We start from the raw sequence: 15,642 nt of genomic DNA, 5'->3' as shown, positions 1-15,642 counted from the left end.
AAGAGCACATCCGAATATTCACGGCTATTATACTAAATACTCCAATAATAAAATATCATTATATGCAGATGACGTATTACATCACCAGTTCCCAAGTTAGCATTCCAAGTATTTTAAACCTTATAGTGGAATTCGGTTCCTTTTCAGGATATAGAATAAATTGGAACAAAAGTGAAATTATGTCAATAAAACCTCAAGAGCCGACACACCTCCTAAAATTCCCTTTCAGAATTGCTACGGAAAAATTCAAATATCTTGATGTTCACGTAACCAGAAAATACACTTCTCTATTTCATGCAAACTTTCCTCCTTTAGTTACTAAATTAAATGCTCTTACTCAATTTTGGAAAACACTTCCGATGTCTCTCATAGGCAGAATAAATACCATAAAGATGATCTTCCTCCCACAAATCTTATTTCAATCAATACCGATATACCTTCCTAAAATTTTTTTTTTTTTTTAAAAACTTGATTCTCTGATCACAAACTTTATTTGGGATTATAAAACATAGAATCCATTAACGACATCTATGTAAACCCAAAGAAATTGGTGGACTGACTCTCCCCAATTTTTTATACTATTATTGGGCAACGAATATTAAAAACGTAATCTATTGGTTGGACAACACATGCCAACAGGTAAAATGGTTAATAATGGAGAGAGTGGATTGCTCGCCTTTTAATATAGGCGCGATTCTTCGTTCTCCAATAAATTTGAAGAAAACACTATACGAGTAAAATCCGATTATCCACAGTACCTTACGAATCTGGAGACATGAAGTCAACCCTTAAACTGAGAAATTTATCTCTTCTCTCACCAATTGCCAACAATCCTTCGTGCAAGCCATTTATTTTAGACAAAACGTTCACACATTGGGAAAGATTAGGAATCAAAAAACTTGGAGATCTTTATGAGATGGGAACTCTTCTCTCATTTCAAGAATTACAGTCGAAATATCACCTGAAAGGTAGTCAATATTTTAGATATCTTCAAATTCGAGACTATCTGAAATCATATACCCAAGACTATCAATCTTTGTTGTCTGACATACTGGACGAATGTATGAATAGAAATTCGGAATCAAACAAGTTAATATCATATCTGCAGAACACCCTTTTAAATATAGAAATCCCATCGCCAGAAGTAATTAGAAGAGCTTGGGAAGATGAACTTGGCCTAAAAATTCTAAAAGACAGATGGGAGGAAAACCCTCTATATATATATATATATATATATATACACAATTGTTCGATTAACGTTAGGCATTCGTTAATTCAATTTAAAATACTGCACAGACTCTATTATTCAAAGTCTAAACTGAATAAGATCTTCTCCAAATGTATCTCCTATTTGCGATAAATGTCTTCTTCAGGAAGCAACTATAACCCATTCCTTTGTCTCTTGTATAAAATTACATAATTTCTGGAGAGGAATTTTTGAATTTATTTTTCAAAAACACTAAAAATAAAATTGGATCCCGACACGGAATTGATCACTCTAGGTACGTCAGAAGCCTGCTCCGAGCTATCATTATTTCAAAGACGTTTCCTTAATTATGGCCTGCTAATGGCGAAAAGACTAATACTCAAATTTTGGAAACATACATCAGTCCCTACTCTTAAGATGTGGATTATAAACATGTCTGAGACACTACATCTTGAAAATATTAGACTTGGCTTGGCAGAAAAACAGATCATTTTTCAAAGTCATGGACACCATTCATTGATTTATTACAAGGATAGTATGGTTCAACACAACTTTGGATTTAAATCTAATTATGGGTTGGGGGAGGTGGGTGGGGAGGGATGCGAGGCAGGTATATCACCACTTTTTTCTTTCTTTCTCTTTTTGTCCTTTTATTTATTTATTTTTTTCTATTCCTCTCTTCTTTCTTTCATTTATTCACTCTTTGGCTACACCACTTTGGTAGACTAGGGGTTCTATCTTAGCACATCTCTCTTTTTCTCTTTCTTGCTTTTTCTCCTTTCTTTTTTTCCTCCAATTATAGCTAAAAAGTTAAAATTGAAGCTGTAAATAACTGTATAATTTTATATGCTGTTGGTTCTATGTTTGTACATTTGCTTCAAATAAATAAAAACAAAAAAATGCAAAGAATGCAAAAAATGCAAAGGAAAAATGAAAAGAAGCATAGACCTTATTAGAAAAAGGCAAAAGCATATAGGCAATTATTAAGATAAAAGCAATTATCTCTGCTCTGAAGATACTAACTTCTGGGCGGAATCCCAGTGCATAGACACCATGGTTTCCTGTATATCTCTCAAATGTGAGATTTAAATTCAGGGACCAAGAGGATAAAAGCTATTAGTGATCTAATATATTCAATTCGTGTTTAAAATGCAGTATTTCCAGGAAGAGACCTCATCAAGATTTATGACCTATAATGAGGTAAAAAATTAATTCCCTCTCTAAGCCATCTTCAACTATTACAAAGAAACTGGACAGCTCATGAAAGAAAATCTAAATTGCTGTCATCAATTGTATATGAAGTAACGATGATATAAAGAACATTAAAACAACTTTTTCTATTCTAGCAAATAAAGCCTTGAGTTGAAAACGATCAAAAACAATCAAAACAATTAAAATTGGTATTTTGTTGGAAAAGTTCACCCTGCAATGATTATTCATCATTGTGTCAATCCGAATAACATACTTGATTTAAGAATCTGATGAAAGGACTAAAAAAGGAAAACATTCAGTGCCCTCCATAATGTTTGGGATAATGACCCATCATTTATTTATTTGCCTCTGCACTACACAATTTGAGATTTGTAATAGAAAAAAAAAAAATCACATGTGGTTAAAGTGCACATTTTCAGATTTTATTAAAGGGTATTTCTATACATTTTGGTTTCACCATGTAGAAATTACAGCTGTGTTTATACATAGTCCACCTATTTCAGGGCACCATAATGTTTGGGACACATGGCTTCACAGGTGTTTGTAATTGCTCAGGTGTGTTTAATTGCCTCCTAAATGCAGGTATAACAGAGTTCTCAGCACGCAGAGTGTTTCCATCACCTTTGGAAACTTTTATTGCTGTTTATCAACATGAGGACCAAAGTTGTGCCAATGAAAGTCAAAGAAGCCATTATGAGACTGAGAAACAAGAATTTCTCAGCTTCGAAAAACTCCTTTGCTTCTTTAGCAGAATGTTTGAGAGCATTGCCTTGCTGTAGAATGAACCGCCGGCCAATGAGTTTTGAGGCATTTGTTTGAACTTGAGCAGATAGGATGTGTCTATACGCCTCAGAATTCATTATGCTACTACCATCAGCAGTTGTATTATCAATGAAGTCAGCCAGTACCTTCAGCAGCCATACATGCCCAGGCCATAACGCCCCCACCACCGTGTTTCACAGATGAGGTGGTATGCTTTGGATCATGGGCAGTTCCTTCTCTCGTCCATACTTTGCTCTTGCCATCACTCTGATACAAGTTTATCTTTGTCTCATCTGTCCACAAGACCCTTTTCCAGAACTGTGGTTGCTCTTTTAAGTACTTCTTGGCAAACTGTAACTTGGTCATCCTATTTTTGCAGCTAACCAGTGGTTTGCATCTTGCAGTGCAGCCTCTGTATTTCTGTTCATGAAGTCTTCTGCGCACAGTGGTCATTGACAAATCCACACCTGACACCTGATCTGTCAGACAGGCGTTTGAGGATTTTTCTTTATTAGAGAATTATTCTGTCATCAGCTGTGGAGGTCTTCCTTGGCCTGCCAGTTCCTTTATAATTAGTAAGCTCACCGATGCTCTCTATCTTCTTAATGATGTTCCAAACAGTTGATTTTGCAAGCCTATGGTTTGGCCGATGTCTCTAACATTTTTATTCTTGTTTCGCAGTCTCATAATGGCTTCTTTGACTTTCATTGGCACAACCTTTGCTCCTCGTGTTGATAAACAGAAATAAAAGTTTCCAAAGGTGATGGAAAGACTGGAGGAAAAACTATGTGCTGTGAAGCCATGTGTCCCAAACATTATAGTGCCCTGAAATGGAGGAGGGGGGGAGGGACCATGTATAAACACAGCTGTAATTTCTACATGGTAAATCCAAAATGTACAAAAATACCCTTTCACATGTGGTGCACTTTAACCACATGTGATTTTTTTCTATTACAAATCTCAAATGTGGAGTACAGACGCAAATAAATAAATAATGGGTCTTTGTCCAAAACATTATGGAGGGCACTGTACGTATTTCACGACATCCAGTCGGGATGTACGGATAAAACTTGATATTTAGGACGCGATGATAAATAACATAGTGAGAGATTTTTAAATTGAAACTCGTGAATCCTCTTACCCCAGACCTGATAACATGATGTGCGAAGTGTCACATCAACGGGGCGCTTCGAAGGGCCCTGTAGCCCAATCAACAGCAACAGAAGCCCCGGTAGCGAGCAAAGAAGGAGCCTAAACGCGAAGAAACGGACAGCCGCACGATTGAAGAGTTGATCTGGATATTTATAGTCTGCCGGTTGAAGTTTATTTCATCCCTTTCGCTGGTGACTGTGTACCTTTAATCGACGGGGTTAAAGGCTGCACTTTCCCAAAACCTAATAAACAACACTCGCTCGAAAGGATGCCGGCACTCACCTGCGGGTTTTCTATCTTCTGAAACGTTTACTGCAATGCCCCGAACAGAATGAACTTTTCCAAAAACTAGATAAATTTGACATTATTTCCTGCTTCATTACAGGACGCCATCTTACCCGCTGGCCACTGATGTCATCGCGCACGCCACCGATGTCATCGCGCACGCCACATGAGTGACGCCGGGCTGCGACCGCCGCCTCGCTCTGTCACGTAGCAGCAGCAGCAGCTTGCAGCTCACCCATCTTTAATACAGGAAGATGCAACAGTTAATGCTGTCATTTCCACTTAATGCAAGATATCAACTCTCAGGACATTTAAGTTCACGATAAGATAAGCCTACTTTGATGAACCAAAATAAGTGGAAATTGTGGAGAGATAAAATGCTGCAGTAACTCAGTGGGACAGGATGCATTTCTGGATAGAAGGGGTGGGTGACGTTTCGGGTCGAGTTGTGTTTAAGTTTAGAGCTAGAGCATGGAAACAGGTCGGTATGATCTTCAGTTGAACCATGGATAGCAGCGAAGAGAGACACAAAATGCTGGACTTACTCTGCGGGTCGGGCAGCATCTCTGGAGAGAAACAATGCGGACGCACTTCGGATTGAAGAACGGTCTCAACCCGAAACGTCACCCAATCCTCTTCTCCAGAGATGCTGTCCGACCCACTGAGTTATTACAGCAATTTGTGTCTATCTTTGGTGTAAACCAGCATCTGCAATTCCTTTCTACACATCGAGGAGCTAGGGGTGAGGGAAAAAGAGGAGGTGAGGTTGTATTGTCGGTTAAGGAGGTTGTCACAACAGTGATGACATTACCGACGGTTCGTCTAGTGAGGCTGCTGTATACGAGTGGAGCAGCCTCAAGAAAGGGATGGTCACCTTGTTGGGGGTGTACTTCAGACCCCCGAAGAGTCAACGGGTATTACAAGAACAAATATGCCAGGAGATTGCAGACAGGTGCAGGTCAAATAAGGTTGTTGTAGTAGGGGATTTTAACTTTCCCAACATAGACTGGGCAAATCTGTGAAGGGTTTAAATCATAATCGTAATTTATTAGCCAAGTATGTTTTGCAACATATGAGGAATTTGATTTGCCATACAGTCATACCAAAAAAACAACAAGACACACAACTTCATAAAATTTGACATAACCATATGTAACCATATAACATAAGCATCCACAACAGCAGCTCCTCCACATTCCTCACTGATGGAAGGCAATAAAGTCTTATCTTCTTTCCTCCTTTTTCTCCCGCAGTCGGGGGGGTTTAACCATCCGCAGCTGGGGCAATCGAAGCTCCCGCTGCCGGAGATCGAAGCTCCCTAACCTTGGGACCGTGAGCTCCATGATGTTAAAGTCCACAGGCTCCCGCGGTTCCAGCTGCTATGGTCAGGGCAAGCGCCTCCGCTGTCACGCTGTGAAAACAGAGAGGATGAGACGGAGTTTCTTCCCACAGGCAATCAGGACTGTAAACTCTTATTTCACCAGGGACTAATTTACTTTTGTGTTGTGCCTTTTTTAAAACATTTTTTTCTAAAATGTAAATACTGGTTCTGTTCTGTTGTTTTTGTACAATCCACAGGCATTGCCACTTTCATTTCATTGCACATCTTGTAAATGTACGTGACAAATAAACTTGACTTGATGCTCCCGAACTAGATCCCTGACAAAGGGATTGTGAGCTCCGCGATGGTAAGTCCGCAGGCACCCGATTGGAGATCCCGAAGTCGGTCATCAGCAAGAAGCCGCCAGCTCCACGAAATTATTCCATTTCAAGCAGGGTGCAAGGTCACCAAATTCAAGTGTTCATGCAGGGTGCAAGGCCACCAAATTCAAGTGCAGTTTCATACCATTTCAAGCAGGGTGCAAGGCCACTAAAGACAGCGAATCATGACCTCTCCCTCCTCCATCTTGCAGAGACTGAGCCACGCCCACATTTCTGGGTTTTATAATCCCTCCCACCAGAAGGGGGCATGGCCTTCATGGCATGATTGACAGGAGAGAGAATCTCAACATTTTTTAAACACTACTAACTCTTTTATTTTTTATCGTTGGGAAATATCCTCGGCACCTGATGAGCGGAGGGGGACTCCGAGTAAGATGGCCAAAAATCACAACCATACGTGGTAGCATTCTTTCTAAAATCAATATAAAGCACAAACGGGAAGTGGTCAAGATTTGACTTTTAATTATATAGAAGGCAAGGCAACTTTAATTAGGCAACGCAACTTTAATTAGACTTTCCAAACCAAAGACAACACAGCTTTAGCATTTCCAAACCAAAGGCAACACAGCTTTAGCTGACAGGTCAGTAAAAGCACTCACAGTTTAGTAGACATATGTTCAGTGTTATTCACAGCTCCGACTGAGAGACGTGACCCTCTCACTCCCCCCCCCATCTTGCAGAGACTAACTGAGGCACTCAACACTTCTAGGTTTTATAGTCCCTCTGGAAGGGGCGTGGCCTTCAGGAGAGAGAATCTCAACCTCTTTTTACACACTAATAACTCTTTTATTTTTAATCGATGGGAAAAATCCTCTTGTCCTGCGCAGCGGAGGGGGAGTAAGATGGCCAAAAATCACAGCCATAAGTGGCAGCGTTTTTTTTCTAAAATCAATATACAGAACAACAGGAAGTGGTCAAGATCAGACTTTTAGTAATATAGATAAATATACGTGTTTGTAATATATAAATATTGGTAAAATATATTTGCCTTAATGGCTTGTGTTCCTTATATCTTGTAGGCAAAATAAATAAAGGCAAATATAATTGCCTTTGTGGCTTATGTACATCATGAGTTGATTTAAATCAAAGTTGCTTCTGATCTGAGAGAACTTTGAAATCTATTACCTCTATCTTGCCTCTCACACACAGAAACACACACATATCGTTCCCCCACAACACTAATTAAACCAAAGATCATAGAATGCATATGATCTAGAGAACTTTCATTGCACATTGTCGCTCATTTTATACACAATTTCCCTTTTTATTTTATTTTTTTAAAGAAGCACCTTATTTATTATAAACAAAGATCATAATGGTCTATCATAGAAGGCTAAGATAGACCAAGATAAACTCCTGCAAAATCTAATGGGCTGATGTGGATTAAACTGCGAGAGGCAGAACGGAGATCGGGGTCTTATTCCCAAAATGGCGAAAGTGACGTACCGTTGTGTACTTCACGTCAGTCCATTGGTCTATCTTGCTCCTCTAGAATCTGCTTCCAATCACAGGAGGCTAGGAGTTATGTAAAAACATATTGTGTAGTATCTTATCCAATGTTTTTTTATATCTAAATACACAGCATCAAATACATCCACACTGTTAGTTATAACTTCAAAATACTATCCAATTTACGTATATGGTTATAAATACCGCAACTCATTTTGATTAGGTGCTTTTGAGGGAACCTTGTAATGGGCACTTGTGGCTACAAGATAGCATGACATTAGAATGTAATACTGTTGGGGTTAAATGAAATACGATAGAGGAGGCACATCTGTAACACACACCAGTGTTGGGCTGAATGTCTATTTCTGTGTTGCAGTACTTAACCAAATGTAATGAAAACATTTTCTCTGTACAATAAAATGATTACGTTTTCAACTTATGATGCAATTTCCTGTTATTCTGTATTAAGATCTCATCCTTCGTGATCTGTAGCATTATCTGAAGTTGAACAAGTTATCAATACCAGTTATAACTAAGTACCAATTAACAGTAGCTTTCTTATAAAATAATCATTCAACCTAACTACTTACGCCTAACAGCATTCTAACAAGTCTAATCTTAATATTTCTAATAATGTTGATCTTAAATTTACATACAATATATCAAATGTGTTGGACGAGTAAATATATCCTGTTTAAATGGTATGGAATGGCCCCTATTTAAATAGAACATTGGCTGTTCCGCGTGGTATTAGAATGAGATTCCCATTTATCAAAATAATATTCACAATCTGGGTATACAATTAATAACAACTGAGCCCCAGGTCAGTCCTCAGCTGAGACTCCAAGACATCATTTATTGCGACTGAGGTATGGCCCATGAATATGTCGGCTTTCTGCTTTCCTCTAATGTAATTGAAACCTGGTCTTTCTCACGTGGGAAAGGCGAATCACGGCGCGAAATCGTCGAGATACTATATTCAATGCACTGCACAAATCAATTATGCCGGGACGCAAATAAACAAAACACGCACAGTGGACACAGACACACGTGACGAGAGCCCGCCCCTGCGGCCGGAAGATTGTGTCGTGACGGGCGCTGGTTAACGAAAAACAGGCGGCCGGCCGGAAAATGATTGAGTGCGCACCGGCCGGAAGATTGTGGAGTGAGCACAGTGACGGCCGCTGGTTGACGAAGGGCAGGCGGACAGCCGGAAGATTATTGAGTGAGCACCGTGATGGGAGGGTTGGGTGGGCGGAGGATTATTGAGTGCGCACAGCAAGGCGAGCGGAAGCCGATGGGGAGCTGTGCAGCAACAGCAGGAGGGTGAGGGAGGGAGGGAAGGAGGGAGGGAGGGCGGCGCTGACCCGACTGTGTGACCCCAGCCCCCACGCCCCCCCCCCCGGGCGGGTGGAGAGTGCGCACGCGGCCTCGGGCTGGCTTTGATAAAAGAACGCCGCCGCCGCCGCCGCCTGCACCACACACGGTGCCTGGCAATTGTCGGTTTAAAACAACCCCGCCACTAACTACTTGCAAGAGGTGGGCTTTTGATGTAGAGAACAGTTAAAACAATTTTTAACGTCGTCCACTCCCAAAGGCCTAGTCCACTTAGCCGCTTATCAACTCTACCTCCTCCATGTGGATTCAAAGACTCTCCCTCCCGTACCATGGCGAGAAAAATAGTTAGCAGAAAGAGAAAGGCTGCGGAATTAGAGCCGGAGCAGGTAGGACATGGCAAGGCCACTCATTCTCTCTTTTTAGTTACATAAATGATCTGTCTGTCGGTGTAACTGGTCCGGGCAGGGCTGGACTATCTACTTCTACTGTTACACTTCCCAATGTAGCTCCTCCCGCTCAGGCCGCTCCACTAATTTAGATGACTCCCGTGTTTCTGGTTACAAACGGAGTGGACTAAACCACTTTGTTTACAACGAATGCTCGAGATAATAAGTTATTCTGTATCTCACAACACTTTAATGTACAAAAGTCTCGTGTACATCAACATGTACTTATTTTAATTGTAATTAAAAATGGAGATCCGCTTTTAATATTGTACTGAAGTTCTCTATTTCCCTGTTTCGAATCCATTTCTAAAGGGGTGTACGAGGGAAATGATGACAATGAGCTGCTTCATCATGCAACCATGTAAAATATTTAAACACACAATTTAGTTGTAACGTCGCATATTTTGTATCATTACGTACACGAAAACTGCCAGCGATCGTTGTTTGGTTTAAAGATCCCGTCAATTGAGTTAGTTTACAATTACACTTGACAGTTAATAATCTGTCCCTGTTTTAAGTAAGTTTTTTAAATCTTGAATGGGTCTGAGTTTCACTAAGCAATACTTAGTTATAACTTAAACCATTTCAAATGTGTTTGTTGATTTTGAACAAAATTATGTTCGTATTTTGAAAATCAGTTGTACTCTGGGAAGTCAGTTTGTCATTGTGATGTCACATTGCTGGGGATATTGTATGTTGATTCTTTTATTAGGTGCAGGCCATTTTTTTAAATCTCTAAATCCTTCCTGTACACAACATTTGTTGGTTTTGAGTTGATGCAATAAAAAAAATGTCGACTTTCAGAAGGAAGTACCTTGTAAAAATGTAAACATGATATTAGGATGGCATGTTAGTGTTTTTGTTTTTAGTCTGCAGGAGATGTACTGAGATTAGCACTAAAAATGATTTAAATTCACAGATTAACTTGTTTAGCAATTTAACTTTAAAATAGACAATAGGTGCAGGAGTAGGCCATTCGGCCCTTCGAGCCAGCAACTATATTGCTTCATATTAAGTTTGTCCATTATAAATGCCACGATTGCCATTGATTATGGAATTTTCTGTAATGTAAACATGCTGAAGGCCCACCTTTTCCTAATTGGTTAGAACCCTGAAGGAAGGTTTAATTGCAACTTGACAAGTTTATGCAGCAGTTCATATTATCAAATATCTCATTAGTTTATAATATATTTGGACAGAATGTGTGAATTTAAAATTAGGATTGAATATTGCATCCTAGAATATTGTCCCTCGCCTATGATCCTAGGTAAGTAACAAAAATAGAAAATGCTGAAGCAGTCAGTAGGTCAGACAGCATTTGTTGCGACAATACATTTGCAAAAGAGAGAAAATAAGTTAATGTTAAGTTGTAGAGAAAAGGGAGAGTGGTGGATGTCAAAGGAACTGTCTCTTATCTGATGAGATGCGTGCTGTAGGATAAATTGTCATCCATTTTTTTAGGTAGTGGTGGCAGTAAGGGAGAAAATGGACATAGCCAATGAGATGAATGGAATTAGTGAGAATGCAAGCAAAGAAATATTAAAGAGAGGAAAAAGTAAGATAATATTTGACAGGTGAGTGATCTCTTGCAAAACTGGTCAGTCCTATTACAGAGAGAGAAAGCAGTTTACTTGAAGTTGTAGAATTCGGTGTTATCCAGAAGCTGCAAAGTGCACAAATGCAAGATGGGGTTCTACTTTGTTATAGCCATATAGCAGGCAACAGACCAAGTGAGATGGAGAATTGTGGGAGTAGCAGGCAAACGATCACTGAATCTGCACTTGGTTTTTCCAGCATTGAGGAGACTGCTTTTGCCGGTGTTCTCCACTTTAAGCATGAGGAGCATCACTTCTATATGGGCATGTTGCAAACTTTTCAAACTCCACAATTAATTGTATGTGGAGTGGTGGACTCGCTTTCTCCATATCAAAATTGGCCATTTCTGTTGGAGGTTATCTGTCATATTTATTCAGTTTTTCTCTCACCATTAGCAAGCCCGAGCATGTCCTACAATCCCACAATGGTTCATTGATTCTTTATTGTCACTTGAGTAAAGCACAGTTTAATTATTTTGCGCAACTCACAAATGCACAGTCGCAAAGGAAAAGTCTGAATTTCACAACCTTGTGTGTTCCTTTGTGCTCAACTATCACTGCCCTCATTTCAAAGTTGACGTTCATTTTGTCTCTTGTCTCAATCCGCCTTGGCCTATGCAATGTCCTGGTTGCCAAACATTTTAACTTGCCTTCCCAAACCCACACTGTCGGTGTGAGGCCACCAGCAAATTGGAGGAACAGCAGCTCATATTTCACATGGGCAGCTTACAACCAAGCAGTCTGAAGAAGGGTTTTGGCCAGAAACGTTGCCTATTTCCTTTGCTCCATAGATGCTGCTGCACCCGCTGAGTTTCTCCAGCTTTTTTGTGTATGAAGCAGTATGAATGTTGATTTCACTTATTTCACTTATTACTTCTGCATTCCCTCCCCTCTCTTCATCCCCCTCCCCCGTTATCCTACCAGTTCCACTGTTTGCATCCTCATATCCCTCTTGTTATCACACCTTCCCCAGCCAACAATTGGCCATTATCAGCTCCACTTTTCCTGAGGTCATATGTTGCAGCCCCTGATTTGCTCTGGCCTTTTCTCGCATCCAGTTTATTCCTTCTCACCTCTACTTTCAATCTGAAGAAGGGTTCCAACCCAAAACTTCACCTATTCTTTATCTCCCTTCTTGTACACTGTGCAGCCATGTACAAATCTAATTCAATTTACAAAATTCGCAACAACACCACCATTGTGGGCCGGATATCAAATAATGCTGAGACGGAGTACAGGATGGAGATCGAGAACCTCATGTCGAGACAACAACCTTTAAATGTCAGCAAGACAAAGGAGATATTGATGGGCCTCAGGAAGTGAAGCGGTACACATACCCCAGTTTGCAATGACGGCTAGAAGTAGAGATGATTGAAAACTTCAAATTCATAGGAGTAAATGTCACCAACAACTTCTGGACCACCCTTATTGAAGCAATGGCCAAGAAAGCACACAAATGTCTCTACTTCCTTAGAAGGCCTAGGAAGTTGGGCGTGTCCCCAACATCTCTCACCAACCTCTGCAGATGCACCGTTGAAAGCATTTTATGACGGCATGGTTTGGGAACAGCTCCATCCAAGACCGCAGAGAATTGTTGACCAGACAATCACACAAACCAACCTCCCTTCCATTGACACCTCGTGCTGCCTTGGCAAGGCCAGCAGCATAATCAAGGATGAGTCGCACCTTGGCCACCCCCTCTTCTCCCCTCTCCCTGTGGGCAAAAGGTATAGAAGTGTGAAAATGCACACCTCCAGATTCAGCGACAGTTGCTTCTCCACAGTTATCAGGTAACTTAACCTCCCTATCACAACTAGAGAGCAGTACTGAACTGCTATCTACCTCATTAGAGATTCTCGAACTATCTTTAACCGGACTTTACTGACTTTATCCTGCACTAAACATAATTCATGTTATTCCCTTTATCATGTAGGGAAAGCAGACTATTATCTAAATGGTGGCCGACTAGGAAAAGGGGAGATGCAGCGAGACCTGGGTGTCATGGTACACCAGTCATTGAAAGTAGGCATGCAGGTGCAGCAGGCAGTGAAGAAAGCGAATGGTATGTTAGCTTTCATAGCAAAAGGATTTGAGTATAGGAGCAGAGAGGTTCTACTGCAGTTGTACAGGGTCTTGGTGAGACCACACCTGGAGTATTGCGTACAGTTTTGGTCTCCAAATCTGAGGAAGGACATTATTGCCATAGAGGGAGTGCAGAGACGGTTCACCAGACTGATTCCTGGGATGTCAGGACGGTCTTATGAAGAAAGACTGGATAGACTTGGTTTATACTCTCTAGAATTTATGAGATTGAGAGGGGATCTTATAGAAACTTACAAAATTTTTAAGGGGTTGGACAGGCTAGATGCAGGAAGATTGCTCCCGATGTTGGGGAAGTACAGGACAAGGGGTCACAGCTTAAGGATAAGGGGGAAATCCTTTAAAACCGAGATGAGAAGAACTTTTTTCACACACAGAGAATGGTGAGTCTCTGGAACTCTCTGCTGCAGAGGGTAGTCGAGGCCAGTTCATTGGCTATATTTAAGAGGGAGTTAGATGTGGCCCTTGTGGCTAAGGGGATCAGAGGGTATGGAGAGAAGGCAGGTACGGGATACTGAGTTGGATGATCAGCCATGATCATATTGAATGGCGGTGCAGGCTCGAAGGGCCGAATGGCCTACTCCTGCACCTAATTTCTATGTTTCTATGTTTCTATCTATGTATCTACACTGAATGTATTTTGTATTGTGTTATTTTTCTGCTAACTGGTTAGCATGCAACAAAAGCTTTTCAATGTACCTTGGTACACTTCACAGTAAATAAACTAAACAATTACTAAACAGCCATGCTGCCTGACCTGCCGAGTAACTCCAGCCTTGTGTGTCAGTTTCATATGGTATAAACCAGCATCTGCAGTTCTTGCCTGCTCTCTTTAACCAGTTGTTTGCTTGACATTTACAATTTATCCCCATGGCAACCTTGGCCACGCCCTATCAGAATTTAATGTTGTCCAATCCACCTCCTCACTGCCCTCTCTGACTTAAAATGAATATTTTGTCATCTAATTCTGATGTAATTAACCTGAATTTCACTAAGTATATTGGTACCCCTCTGTTCAGGTACAACTAGTGCCACTTATGCAGGTCACCTCTGATCCAGAAAAAATCTTAATGACCTAAGAATCTAAAACTCTCCCTGCTACACCAACTCGTGAGCAATGCATTCATTCAATGCAATCATATCTTCCTGTGCCTACCCTCAATAGCACATGACACTGGGAGTAATCTGGAGATTACTACCCCTTCAGTCTGCATTTTAATCTTCTACCTCTCTATATCCACTCTTCATCTCTTTTCCAAGTGCAACACTTCATCTCTTTTCCTACTGAATGCACAGATTTCCCACACTTGTCTGACATGGTCACAAGCTTCTGACATTTCCTTGATTGCCATGTACAGCAAATGCTGTATTTTTAATTACCGGTCATTGGCAATTAAAAAAAATACCCCCTTATATAGTAGTTTAACTGCATGTTAAATATTGCTGCATATCCACAGGTATCGGCAAATAAAGTAGTGAATTGCCACTACAATTAAACATTTTTTTTAACCTTTTGGTTGAGTTGAGAATGACAATTTATTTTTTAATTGTGTATTCTCTAGACATGCTCATTCGTGTTATATCCTTGAAGGTTTACAGTTAGTTGGAAGTCACCAAGGCTATTTGGAGGCACAGTCTGAAACTATCATGAAATCTACAAAGTTTCAAATATTTTTCAATTTTCTTTTGAATATTTTGACAATTTGCCCTATTATGCCTGACTAAATATGTTTTCTGAGAGTCTGGTCATGATCAGAGTGCTCCTTTTAAATTAATATCCTATTAAAATGACTGCCAAACCAATGGAAATAATAAATGGTGAAAATCTTCAAATAATCCTTTTATTAATCCTGTTCTTAACTCTTTGTTCTGGTAGCTCAGATCTCTCCTTTACCATTTTTTTGTTTCTGGTAGTGTTGTAGCTAATTTGTGCTGCATGCAGTTAGTAGTCCTTAAATGACCTTTCTTTAATAGTCTACATTAAAACTGTAAATATATAAATAATGTTAGGACTTTAGGGTTACATAATTTAAAAATCAGTAGCATCATCATACTCCTGAGATTGTAACCATTAAGCAACTCTGTACACCTTGTTTTCCTCAACTTTTCAATTTTGGCATTGTAAACTACAAGTTTTTGCTCTTCAAACCACACATGACGCCTTTCTGCACACTACTTTCCCATTAAGAATGTCCTGTAGATTCCAGTTCTTAATAAAAGGATATTTTTTTTTAAATAGCTTAAGTATCCAAATAACAAACTAATCCCATTCACACAGGAATTCACAATATAACATGATTTTAAAATCTCACTATTATGAATTTATATGCCAGATGGAAGGAGTTTAATGTTTAATTCCCATAAATTAATCCAG

At 40.0% G+C, this 15,642-nt stretch overlaps 2 protein-coding genes across 4 annotated transcripts in view; one reads left to right on the top strand and one right to left on the bottom strand.

Moving 5' to 3' along the window:
- ubap1 (ubiquitin associated protein 1) overlaps positions 1-4,812 on the bottom strand; it is a 37,334-nt gene extending 32,522 nt beyond the window's left edge. For 2 of the 3 annotated variants that reach the window (XM_055632652.1, XM_055632667.1), the window contains exon 1: positions 4,616-4,773. The gene's annotated coding sequence lies outside the window, so the exon portion shown is untranslated. Of the gene's footprint in view, positions 1-4,615 lie in introns of all 3 variants that reach the window. The other variant, XM_055632658.1, reaches the window with a different exon arrangement.
- Positions 4,813-9,189: 4,377 nt separating this feature from the next.
- Positions 9,190-15,642, top strand: part of dcaf12 (DDB1 and CUL4 associated factor 12) — a 74,892-nt gene continuing 68,439 nt past the window's right edge. The window contains exon 1 of the mRNA XM_055632643.1: positions 9,190-9,513. Within this exon, the coding sequence (XP_055488618.1) occupies positions 9,457-9,513 (57 nt within the window). The 5' untranslated portion in view covers positions 9,190-9,456. The remainder of the gene's footprint in view (positions 9,514-15,642) is intronic.

Source organism: Leucoraja erinacea, chromosome 1 (genome assembly GCF_028641065.1).
Source record: "Leucoraja erinacea ecotype New England chromosome 1, Leri_hhj_1, whole genome shotgun sequence".
Classification (NCBI taxonomy): Eukaryota; Metazoa; Chordata; class Chondrichthyes; order Rajiformes; family Rajidae; genus Leucoraja; species Leucoraja erinaceus.
The sequence above is the reverse complement of the archived record's forward strand: the minus strand, read 5'-3'. Positions and strand labels throughout refer to the sequence as shown.